Below are 11,947 nucleotides of genomic sequence, written 5' to 3'. Positions count from 1 at the left end.
TCTTGATCTACATTGAAATTTTATAATGATATTGGATGAGGAATGCAATATCAACAAGATTTTGCAAAAAAAATATAATATAATATAATATTATATGATACATTTTTCTATAAGCTAATAATAATTTTCTAAAAAAACATTAATCACACACATTTAATTATAAGATATCTCTGATGAATTGTATTCAATAACTGTACAATTTTTTAACGAAGGAAAAGAATGTGCGGAATATTGCCGCGTGATTGGATGAAATTTTTGTCCCGATCTGCCACGGATGAGCTTCGCAACATAATATCGTTAATAGTTCGTGGGTAAATGAGATGAGTATATATATACACTGCAAAATGACAAGCGAACGAATATGTGGGGTATAACTATGTGTATAATGGCGGATTGTACCCGCGAGGCGCACCGAAGTCGCGTGCACTACCCACTCGTAGGTCGGGGCGGCGCCCGCCGCCCGGACCGTTCTATAATGTGCCGCGACGCCGCGACGACGACTTCACTTTTGTCCTGCTTACTTTACTTCTGTCAACGTTACGCGTCGGCACAGTGAGACAAGGTGAAAAAAAATCGCTCTCTTTCTGAATCAAATTCGTCATCCAATTATATCAAATCGATTTATTGTTTGACGTTGAAAAAATTTCATTATTTTCGATTACTAGCGAGGGATTGTCAAAAATGGATAAGGAGAGCGAATTCGCGAATTTGCGAATTTGCAGCAGAATTTGGGATAGCTTCAGAGATGACACGAAATAAGAATGTTGAGTTTCGGATGTGTTTGAATCGATGCGTAATTTAATTGTCGCGTCACACGGCACCGCATCCGTAGCGGAGAATAGGCGCGATCGCACTGATATACATCAATCACTCTTATACCTCACGTATGTTGTCTTGTTTATGTTGAACGCGGTAGTGCGCATATCGAGTGACCGGAATCGAACGATAGATACACGAAGTTGTGAAATTCCATCATAGGATTCGGCGATAATGTAGGACACATTTTCAATTACGTGGGTGAAAATATATCGCATTGCGATAATTCGAAAATTGTGCAGAACGCCTGCGGAGGTATTTCATTGTGAGGTTGTAAATATGTGCTGTCGCATTACTGTCGGAATGGAATGTAGCAGTGTCGAAATTTTCCTCGAGAGATCATAGTTTAATATTGCAACGCTTGCTTGTAAAATTACAATAATACTTATAATGTAATAATATTGTAAATACAGTGGTGGTACTTAACGGACTGATTTGTAATAGAAAAGAATTTCTGTGCATATTTGTTAAAAAATAACAGTAAATTTAATATTTAACACATTAATTATAACCCATTAGAATGTAACATTATGAAATAGACTACCAAATCGTTTCACGTATTTTCATTCTACGATACAAATAACGATAAAAGTAAGAAAACAATTATATATTTAAAAAAAAGTACGTAATTTTTATCATGATACCTATTCAAATTTTGACAAAAATTTCCTAAGAGTTTTTTTTCATTTCTCAAGTATTTATTTAGAAATATTTTAAATTATAATTAAAGTATATGTTTTTTATGTAAGAGAGAGAGAGAGAGAGAGAGAGAGAGTTTTTCAATAAAATTAAAGCATTTTTAAAGACATATTTAAAGTAAAATTTGATTGGGCTTTCTGGACTGTTTGTTTCTTTTTTATTCATGTTGAGAAAATTATAGAGGAAAATATAAAGCGTCATTTATCACAAATATCAAATCTGAAAATATACTAACGAAAAGTGTAGAATAGAATAATGTTTCATATTACGTAAATCTTTTTATCTTCAACAAATAGAATAAAAAGCGTAAAATTTCTTCTATATAAGAACATATACAGATAAATAATAGCATTTAATATTTGTATACTTTTAATAGTAAATATTAAAGTAAATCGACTTTTGTTTCCGCTATTAGTGATATTAAAAATAAATTTGATAAAAAATAAAGCTTACTTAAAAATCTAAAAATGTTAAACATATTATATAGTACTTTAGTATTAAAATTACATTATAGCACTTCATATTTGTAAAATAAAAATAAGATCTTTAAAGAGATAATTTCAAGAAAAATTTTTTAAGATTCGAACAAATTTCCTATAAGAATTCTATGATTTTTCCCTTTCCATAGATAGAAAAATAGAAATCCTAGATTTTTATAGATAACAGACATTTTGTGTTTATGTATAAAATAATTTATATAATGTCGCTGGTGAAAAAATTTTGCTATTAGATGTAACTTTGCTTCCGCCGTTTTTTTCCCGAAATTCAAGGTTTTATTGTAAAAAAGTGGTTATACATTTATGATTCAAAGTATTGTCTATCGCTGGGCACTACTTTCTCCCATCTTTCGGGCAGCGTACGAATCCCGCGTCGAAAAAACTGGTCATCTTTTGAGGCGATCCACGAATCGATCCAATTTTTTACTTCTTCATAAGACCGGAAGTGCTGGTCAGCTAGGCCGTGTGCCATTGATCGAAACAAGCGATAGTCAGAGGGAGCAACGTCTGGAGAATACGGCGGGTGGGGTAGGACTTCCCATTTCAACGTTTCCAAGTATATCTTGACCATTTTCGCAACACGGGGTCGAGCATTGTCATGCTGCAAAATCACTTTATCGTGTCTCTCGTTGTATTGCAGCCGTTTGTCTTTCAATGCTCGGCTTAAACGCATCAATTGCGTTCGATACCGATCGCCTGTGATTGTTTCAGTCGGTTTTAACAGCTCATAATACACTACGCCGAGCTGGTCCCACCAAATACAGAGTATGACCTTGGAGCCGTGAATATTCGGTTTGGCCGTCGACGTGGAAGCATGGCTGGGAACTCCCCAAGATTTTCTGCGCTTGGGGTTATCGTAATGAACCCATTTTTCGTCCCCAGTCACACATCGATGCAGAAATCCCTTCCGTCTTTGTCTTTCAAGCAGCTGTTCACAAGCAAACAAATGCCGTTCAACATCTCTCGGCTTCAACTCATACGGCACCCAATTTCCTTGCTTCTGAATCATTCCCATGGCTTTGAGGCGTTTTGAAATGGTTTGTTGAGTCACTCCCAATGATCGTGCCAATGTTCTTCTTGATTTTGACACGAGTCTTGATCAAGTAATGCCTCCAATTCTGCATCTTCGAAAACCTTCTCTCTTCCACCGCTATGTCGGTCTTCGATGTCAAAATCACCGTTCTTGAAGTGTTGAAACCACTCACGACACGTTCTTTCACTAATAGCGGCCTCACCATAAGTATTTAAGAGCATTCGATGAACCTCAGCCGCTGATTTCTTCATATTGAAGCTGAAAATTAAAACCTCCCACAAATGACGAGAATTTGGTTCGTAAACTGACATTTTCAATCGAGAATAACTTTATGATGCAGACACAAATCGACTAATGTTTCTATGCGTTTATGTTGATAGATGCCCAAGTTTATTGTATGATGTCTATGATCTATTTATTTCGACCACCACTTACCGCTAAAGCCATCTATAGGAAAACGGCGGAAGCAAAGTTGTACACCTAAAAAATTATTTTATGTTTTGGAATATTTCAGCGAAATTGTTGAAAATTTACTGAAATTTTACTAAAAGTGAATTTTTTAGTTAACTTATTGAAATTGAGCCGAAATTTCTCTGAAATTTTGTTAAAAAATGATTTTTTTAGCTAAAAATCGCTGAAATTAAACTTAAATTTTTCTGAAATGCTAAAATTTTGCCGAAAAGTGTTCCATAAGTGTTTTGGATAGTTTCAGCGAAATTTTTCCACCAGGGGTTACATTAGAATTAATTAAAGTGTATGTGTGTTTGCATGTCTAGGGTAAGTCGGGGGAATACACCAGTTGAGGGAATATGATACTCGTGTTTAACAATGATACCGATTAGCAACGTTTGCGTTAATGACACAGAATTATGTACAATTATGTGCTTAACGTGTTGCATAAGTATTAAGAATTTCCTCGTAACAGTATTGTTTTTATGAGGTAAATACGACGGCATAGTATACGAAAATGTGCTTCTTATAACTTTTATAATGCTTTATGTAAGTTATTATTTAAACATTACACAATATTTAGCTCGATTAGCTTGTTAATCTATTAGAGTAGGTTAAAAGTGAAAATATTCAGTATATCGTTGATTCATTTTCTCTAATATATAGATATGTACACATATATATACATATATATATACGTATATATACATATATATACATATGTATACAAATATATATGTATAATATATATTATATATATTATATACATTATACATTGAATATATTGTATTTTTATGTGACATATTACCCCCATGGTGGCATATTATCGATTTTTCAGCACTTTCGTATTTCTTTATTTTTAATAACAAAAAATGAATATATTCGATTCAAATTATACACAAATCATAGATAAAGGATGAAAGAAAAAGATGAGTATGTAAAGTTATTTTAAATTGAACAAATAATTACTCAAAAATCTAATTTCGCTTAAGTGTAACGTACCCAGATAGCATAAGGACGTCCATTGTACGTCCATTGGACATCCATTTCTTGACATTGGGACGTCCCTAGGAAGTTCAAATTATGTCCGTCGAATGTCCATGGGATGTACATTTGTCACAACTTTGTACGTCCATAGGATGTCTGAACACATCCAATTTTGAACCTATTATGGACGTGTTATGGACCAATTTTGGACATCTTTTTCAGTTGAAGACCTTGCTACAATATTAGTAATCACGTACTATATGATAATACGTATTTATTGGAATATATGCTATACCAGTGGTCGCAAGGATTTGTACATTTCGGGTCGATTCCGGCGCGCGACCCACACCACCGCACGGCCGAGCTAAAGAGCGATCACGTGACGCTCTGACTCAGGGGCGCTCCTATACCAGAAATATACTAGGAGCGCTCCTTCCGCCAAATTATTATTTTCCTTAATGAAATACTTACATCTTAAATAGTTTCTAATACGTAGTTTTCTAATACATTACAATGTAATGTATTAGAAAACTATGAACAATGAATAAATTATATATTTCTGGTATAGGAGCGCCCCTGAGTCAGAGCGTCACGTGACCGCCCAGCGGCTCGGCCGTGCGGTGGTGGGGGTTGCGCGCCGGAATCGGTCCGAAATGTGCAAATCCTTGCGACCATTGTGCTATATCATCCTCTGACTCTCTTATTTATATTCTCCGCTTTCACCAAATGTGAGTTAGTCCAATATTGCATTGTGTCTTTAATTTTAAATTTGATTAAAAATATTTAAAAGTATTGAGCGTTTCATAAAAATAAAAATTACAATTTTTTGGAATTAACTAATTTTATTTGGGTAATATTATTAATATAATATAATATTATATAAGATATATAAAAAGTATGTTATTCAATACTTGTTGGTTCTTGGTTCGGCAAATAATACGAATATAATAAAAATATAAAGAAAAACATTTAGTAAAAGTAAAATCCAAATTCGGACATTCATAGGATGCTTTGAATAGGACATCCGTATGTCCATGGACGTGCGGCTGTGATTTTGACCTAAAACGGACGTCCTTGGGATGTCCAGTGCTATTTGGGTATTCCCCTGACTTACCCTATATTTAATATGTATTTATTGTTCTCTTTGGATTATAACGAATCTTTCTTTCTGTTATGTAATTATTATTAATAACTGCAATGCATCATTACTTATATAAGATAAATTTCAAGGTTATGATGTTGCATTCTAGTTCTCTTGTTATTTTAGCGGACATTATAATATTTCTGTAATCTGCATTGTAGCATACATATATGTATGCAATCTTGTAATGCACTTAATTTCTGCAATGCTTTCGTAAACCTCCTCTGATACATACAATTAATGGTCTTAGACAAGAAATTTCTTAAATGATATTTATAATAATTGTAAATTTTTTCTCTCTAACCACATAATATATACATAAAATAAAAGATCAATATAAAATAAAAAAAATACTCAATTGTGTTGTACTTACATATATTGAAATAAATCAATAACGAAATGTGTAATACATTGAAGCTGATACAAAATATATTAATAATGTAAAAACTAATGAGAACTTTATTTATTTAGGTGGCGAGGTTCGAATCGCGCGTTAATCCTATCGATATACCTATGGCGACCATGAGCAACAGTAATGGATCAACAATGCAGATTAACACTCGGCCTGACGACATTCGAAAACGGATTATTGGATGTGAGTTCTTTACAACCGATAAAGTCGAAGCTAAAGTATAATAAGAGAATTTGCGTCATAAAACTTACGATAATTTTTATTACAAACAAAAAAGGAAGAATATTTTATACATATAGTGTGTTTATCCTTTTTTAATACTTTTATTGTATCTATATTTTAGTTTATTTTCCGTAAAAGATACGCGTGTATGAAGAAATTATGCGTTCATCCAATTTACTTTGTCCAATTCACCTCTTATTTTATCCTTATTTACTTTCCTTTTTCATATTTTATTTTATCTTGTTTTACAATTATTCTGGAAAATGGGGCAAATAAACTTCACTGTAAACAATATTAAACAAAAAATAATATTAAACTTTCAACCTTGCTGTTACATATAGTTACTCTACACATTTATTTATATAAATTTTTTTGTGGTTTTTTTTTGGTACTGAAGAGGACCCAAATAATAGGGTCGAAACGTTTACCTAATATCATAATTATACAATTTTATTGTTTATTAATAAATTGATTATTATACATAATATCCTGTGTCGGCTCTAATAGGCATTGAAAGATTTTTATTCAGAATATTAAACAAAGTATCTTTTTAGACTGTAATGTGAATACACAACAAATAGGAAATAAAGGCTAAATGCTCAAGCTGGATCTTTAATAATTCGGTGTGAATTTACTACATATCCAATCTTGCAAACTGAGCGTCGAATTTAATTTTCAGTCTTGAAATGCAATCCTAATAGAACTAAGGTAGTATTATCACAAATTAAATTGATCAACAATTTAATATTGATGCTCATAGACATCTTAGAAAAATTTTAATATAATTTAATGCTGATAAGCATTTTAAAATCTGTAAATAATTTTGTTGCGAAAAATATTATCTTGGCTAGGATTTGAATTTGAATCTCCCATATTCTGTGTCCTCATCATTTAATTTTGCTGTTAGGGTTGCGCTTTAATAAAACAGCTTTTCTGTACAACGTATCGATAGGGACTTTTGTGTCGTTATTTATTATACCAAAATAAAATTCTCCTAAAAAATTTAGCTCCTCCGGAGTTTTTTCGCAGAAAAAAATCCTATTTTAACTTGACTACAAATTAAAAATTCAACACTTAATTTTTACAGGAATAGATATGTAGTATGTAAATTCACACCGAATTATTTTAACATTAAATATTTAGCTTGACCGTTTAAAGCCTTTATTCCCTATTATTTTTATTGTAAACGTCATTTTGCTTACCTGTAAAAGCATTAATGCTTTTGACTAATGATTATTCCGATCATATATGTACGTGGTAGAAGTCAGATGAAGGCTCTTAACGGGCTTATAACAACGTTGTTCAACCTTAAGCTCGAGAAATGAATTATTTCGTGAGTGTAAAGAAGGTCATTCTTTGTATGTAGCCGAGCTTCAATAAAGTGAACCAGGTACTTGCACAATAGTTCAGCGATAATTTTATCATTAGTCTTATTTAAAAAAAAAATGGTTTATCATTTAGTTTTATTAAAAAAAAAATATGGTTTGAAGATTTGATTATTTCAAAAATATTATAAAATTGAAAAATACATCTAAAAATATGAAAATATTAATAGAAGTTAGGATATATATAATTAAATTTCTCTTTATCATATCGAATTAATTGATATTCGAGGAATAAATGCAAAATTGGGTATTTATACATCTATCAAGCTGTAATTATAGACTGCTGATGACAATAGTAATTATATGTTCTTGTGAAATTCAGGCTGTTGGAACTAAAACCTTGGCATTATCGTTTCACAAGATGTCTATAAGAAGCAGCTCATGATAACTTATTATTTATATCTTTCTATTTTTTTTCTACTCACAAGTCAGTTGGAAAATTTGTTTTAAATTTACCTTAATATTGTAATATTAAATTTAAATTTTTTATGTTAATATTGTTTACATTTTATTTGTGTTACTTCTTAATATATTTACCTTATATTAAATTGAAACGTGTTCTAAATGAGCCATCCAAAATTTGTGCTAATTTAATATAAGATAAATATGTTAAGAAGTAACACAAATATAATGTAAACAATTAACATAAAAAAAATTTAAATTTAATATTACAATATTAAGGTTATTCGAGCCGTGCTAAATATCGTATGCGAATTATACGTACAAGACAATAAATACGTTAATGATTAAATTTCAAACGTTTCGACTTTTAATGTGGTCATCCTCAGTGATATATTGGGTTAAAGAAAAAGTCTTTTTACAAGTCGGAACATAATTAAAACATATTTTTTAAATTGTTTACAAACCTTTTATTAAGGGAGTGTACACCTAAGTAAAATTTTCGAAAAATCGAAAAAAAATTTTTTTTTTCGATTGTCTTAAAAATATGCTCCTAAAAGGTTTTTATAAAATTTGAAGTATTTCTCGAGTTATGTGAGTCTTAGGGAACGGGCGCACAGTGCGCTGAAATCGTACCTGATCAGTCGCTCTATACCGAACGTATAATAAGCCCTTTCACCTTGCAGTTTTTTGTATACCTATATTTCGTCTTACAGATGTGCGTATGTGTGTGTATGTGTGTGTACGTTTGTGTTTCAAACTATGAAGTTCGTTGGACAGCCGTTAGTTGTTCGTAGTACTCGGCAGATTTCTATTAAAAAATCAATACTGAAACTTTGAACGTGTTTTTCTCAAAAGTATTTTTTTTCAACTGGCTGTGTCTATAACTCGAACAATTTTCGACCGATTGGGCTCAGCTTTGAACAGTAGTTTCACAAAACGTATAGTTTCAGTTAACCGTAAGGATTTTTTTTTTAATTGTTAGTTTTCAAGGGGTGAGATGTTTAAGAAGTTCAAATGTAGTGAAATAAAAAATTTTTTTTAACCGTTATCATTCTGTAAAAAAAAATTATTTTAAAAAATCGCTATACTACACTCATATAGATTTGAAATTTTCAAACAAATTTTATTTCAGATAATTACAACTTGAGTTCTCTACACAGCCGATGGACCATGTTTTTTGAACACAGAAGTCTACAATGTTGAGCAACATCGTCATATATTTATATTTTGACATATAAAAATTCTTAAAATATCTTCAAAGTGTGCCCAATTGATACATTAATTCATATTTTTTCTAAAACTTATAGTTACTTTTAAAAAAATTGATAAAAAAACTTTTTTTAAGGCCTTTACTTAGGTATACCCCCTTAAATCAAATATGTGCCATTTTAATCGATAATCTTTTGCCATTTTTTCAATAATAGAGCCATTTTTCAATAAAAGAGAGAGTATAATAGTAGAGCTATTATTTCATCGGTGCAGGACTTCTGTGATTTCTCGGTAAAAAACCGAGATAAATGATTTTCGCAGGCTTCTTTTGAAATCAAGTTTATTCCATTAAAGGAGTTCTGCAAAGACCGAAACAAATGGTAATCGGACGGTGCAAGGTAAGGACTATACGGTGGATGCATCAAAACTTCCCAGCTAAGCTCTACCAATTTTTGTCGGGTCATCAAAGACGTGTGTGGCCTAGTGTTGTCATGATGGAAGACAATGCCTTTTCTATTGATCAATTTTTACCGTTTTTTCTGAATGGATTGCTCCAATCGCATTAGTTGTTGATAGTAGAAATCAGAATTAATCGTTTTATCTGGCGACAGCAGTTCATAATGAACGACTCCTTTCCAGTTTCACCAGACACACAGCATCACCTATTTTGGCATCAATCTAGGTTTTGCGATTGTTTGTGGTGCCACACATTTCGATCATGATCTTATTCGAACATTATTATCATATATTATCCACTTTTCATTGACGGTTATCAATGTTTTCAGAAAATGTTCAATTTTGTTTCGTTTCAGCAGGGATTCGCAAATAAAAATTCGATCCATTAAATTTTTTACCATCAAATAAAATGGCATCCAAACATCGAGCTTCTTTGTGCGTCTAGTCTTGTATGCAAATGTCCCAAAACGATTTTATAATCAATGTTTAACTCCATAGCTGTGTCATAACTGTTCACATGACGATTTTCTTCAATTTTTTGGAAGATTTCATTGACATTTTCCACAAGAAGCCGATCAGAACGATATTATTTGACATCGAAATTTCTATCTCGAAATTGGCGAAACTAATTCGCTGTTGCTTGTCTAGTTAGAACATTCTCTTCATAAACATGACAAATTTTTTTTGCGTAGCATTCTTTCCTTTTTGTAATAAAGAAGTAAAGTACAAATGTGTCAGAAATGTTCCTGATTTTCACTCATTTTCAAATTTGATTGAATGCGTCAGTATCGTTCAAATCTATGATTAACTTATTTCAAAATGTTATATGGAATAGCACCTATTCAACGATATATAACCTAATACACACAATAGTGGCATGTAAAAAATCGATCAATCTCTATCTATCGGCTGTATGCGCGCGCGCGCGTGTGTGTGTGTAAATAGACTTTCTTCTTAAACAATATATTAAATAAAAAATTTAAACATGTGCTGATTACAATGATCAGTAAAATTAGCCTTTACGGAAAAAACTATTAGTGTTACTAATAATGTCATTACTAGTGAAAATAGTGCAACAGTAATTTTGCAAATAGTGTAATGGTGTAATAGTGGTGGAAAAAATTTCGTTAAAATTTTACTGAAATTTTACTGAAATTTTATTGCAAAAATAAATATTATTGATTAGCATCATATTTCAGAGGGTACACGACAAAATTACAATAAAAAAAAGTTTCCTTTATGAATTCGAGAACTAATTTTATGATCCTCCCATGCGGTTATCCATCCGAATACGTATCTCCATTTAGCATGCTTGACTTCTGCGATCGTACAGGAAATGCTCCTTCAAAGAATCACGAACACCTATAATACTAATGAATGTATAGTTGTAACATATCTGATCAAAGATGTTGTGAAAGAAACCGAATACATATAGAAAAAAATAATTAATGTTAAATATAATTGTAATGTACAAATTGAAGCGTGGCATATATTAGGTGCACAACTTTGCTTCCGCCGTTTTCCTATAGATGGCTTTAGCGGTAAGTGGTGGTCGAAATAAATAGATCATAGACGTCATACAATAAACTTGGGCAGCTATCAACATAACTCCATAGAAACATTCGTCGATTTGTGTCTGCATCATAAAGTTAGTCTCGACTGAAAATGCCAGTTTACGAGCTAAATTCTCGTCATTTGCGGGAGGTTTTAATTTTCTGCTTCAATATGAAGAAATCTGCGGCTGAGGTTCATCGAATGCTCTCACATATTTCTGGTGAGGCCACTATTAGTGAAAGAACGTGAGTGTCGTGAGTGGTTTCAACGCTTCAAGAACGGTGATTTTAATGTCGAAGACCGGTATAGCGGTGGAAGAGAGGTTTTCGAAGATGCAGAATTGGAGGCATTACTTGATCAAGACTCGTGTCAAAATCAAGAAAAATTGGCACAATCATTGGGAGTGACTCAACAAGCCATTTCAAAACGCCTTAAAGCCATGGGAATGATTCAGAAGTAAGGAAATTGGGTGCCGTACGAGTTGAAGCCGAAAGATGTTGAACGGCGTTTGTTTGCTTGTGAACAGCTGCTTGAAAGGCAAAGACGGAAGGGATTTCTGCATCGCATTGTAACTAGGGTCGAAAAATGTGTTCATTACGATAACCCCAAGCGCAGAAAATCATGGGGAGTTCTCGGCCATGCTTCCACGTCGACGGCCAAACCGAATATTCACGGCTCCAAGGT

The 11,947-nt window shown here is 32.3% G+C and overlaps 1 protein-coding gene across 1 annotated transcript in view; it reads left to right on the top strand.

Moving 5' to 3' along the window:
• Nucleotides 1-303: 303 nt before the first annotated feature.
• Nucleotides 304-11,947, top strand: part of LOC108763249 (band 7 protein AGAP004871) — a 180,277-nt gene continuing 168,633 nt past the window's right edge. The window contains exons 1-2 of the mRNA XM_018510715.1: nt 304-562; nt 6,095-6,218. Coding sequence (XP_018366217.1) covers nt 6,137-6,218 — 82 coding nt within the window. The 5' untranslated portion in view covers nt 304-562; nt 6,095-6,136. The remainder of the gene's footprint in view (nt 563-6,094; nt 6,219-11,947) is intronic.

This window comes from Trachymyrmex cornetzi, unplaced genomic scaffold, assembly GCF_001594075.2.
Source record: "Trachymyrmex cornetzi isolate Tcor2-1 unplaced genomic scaffold, Tcor1.1 scaffold1100, whole genome shotgun sequence".
Taxonomy (NCBI): domain Eukaryota; kingdom Metazoa; phylum Arthropoda; class Insecta; order Hymenoptera; family Formicidae; genus Trachymyrmex; species Trachymyrmex cornetzi.
This window is presented reverse-complemented; position numbering and strand designations above follow the sequence as displayed.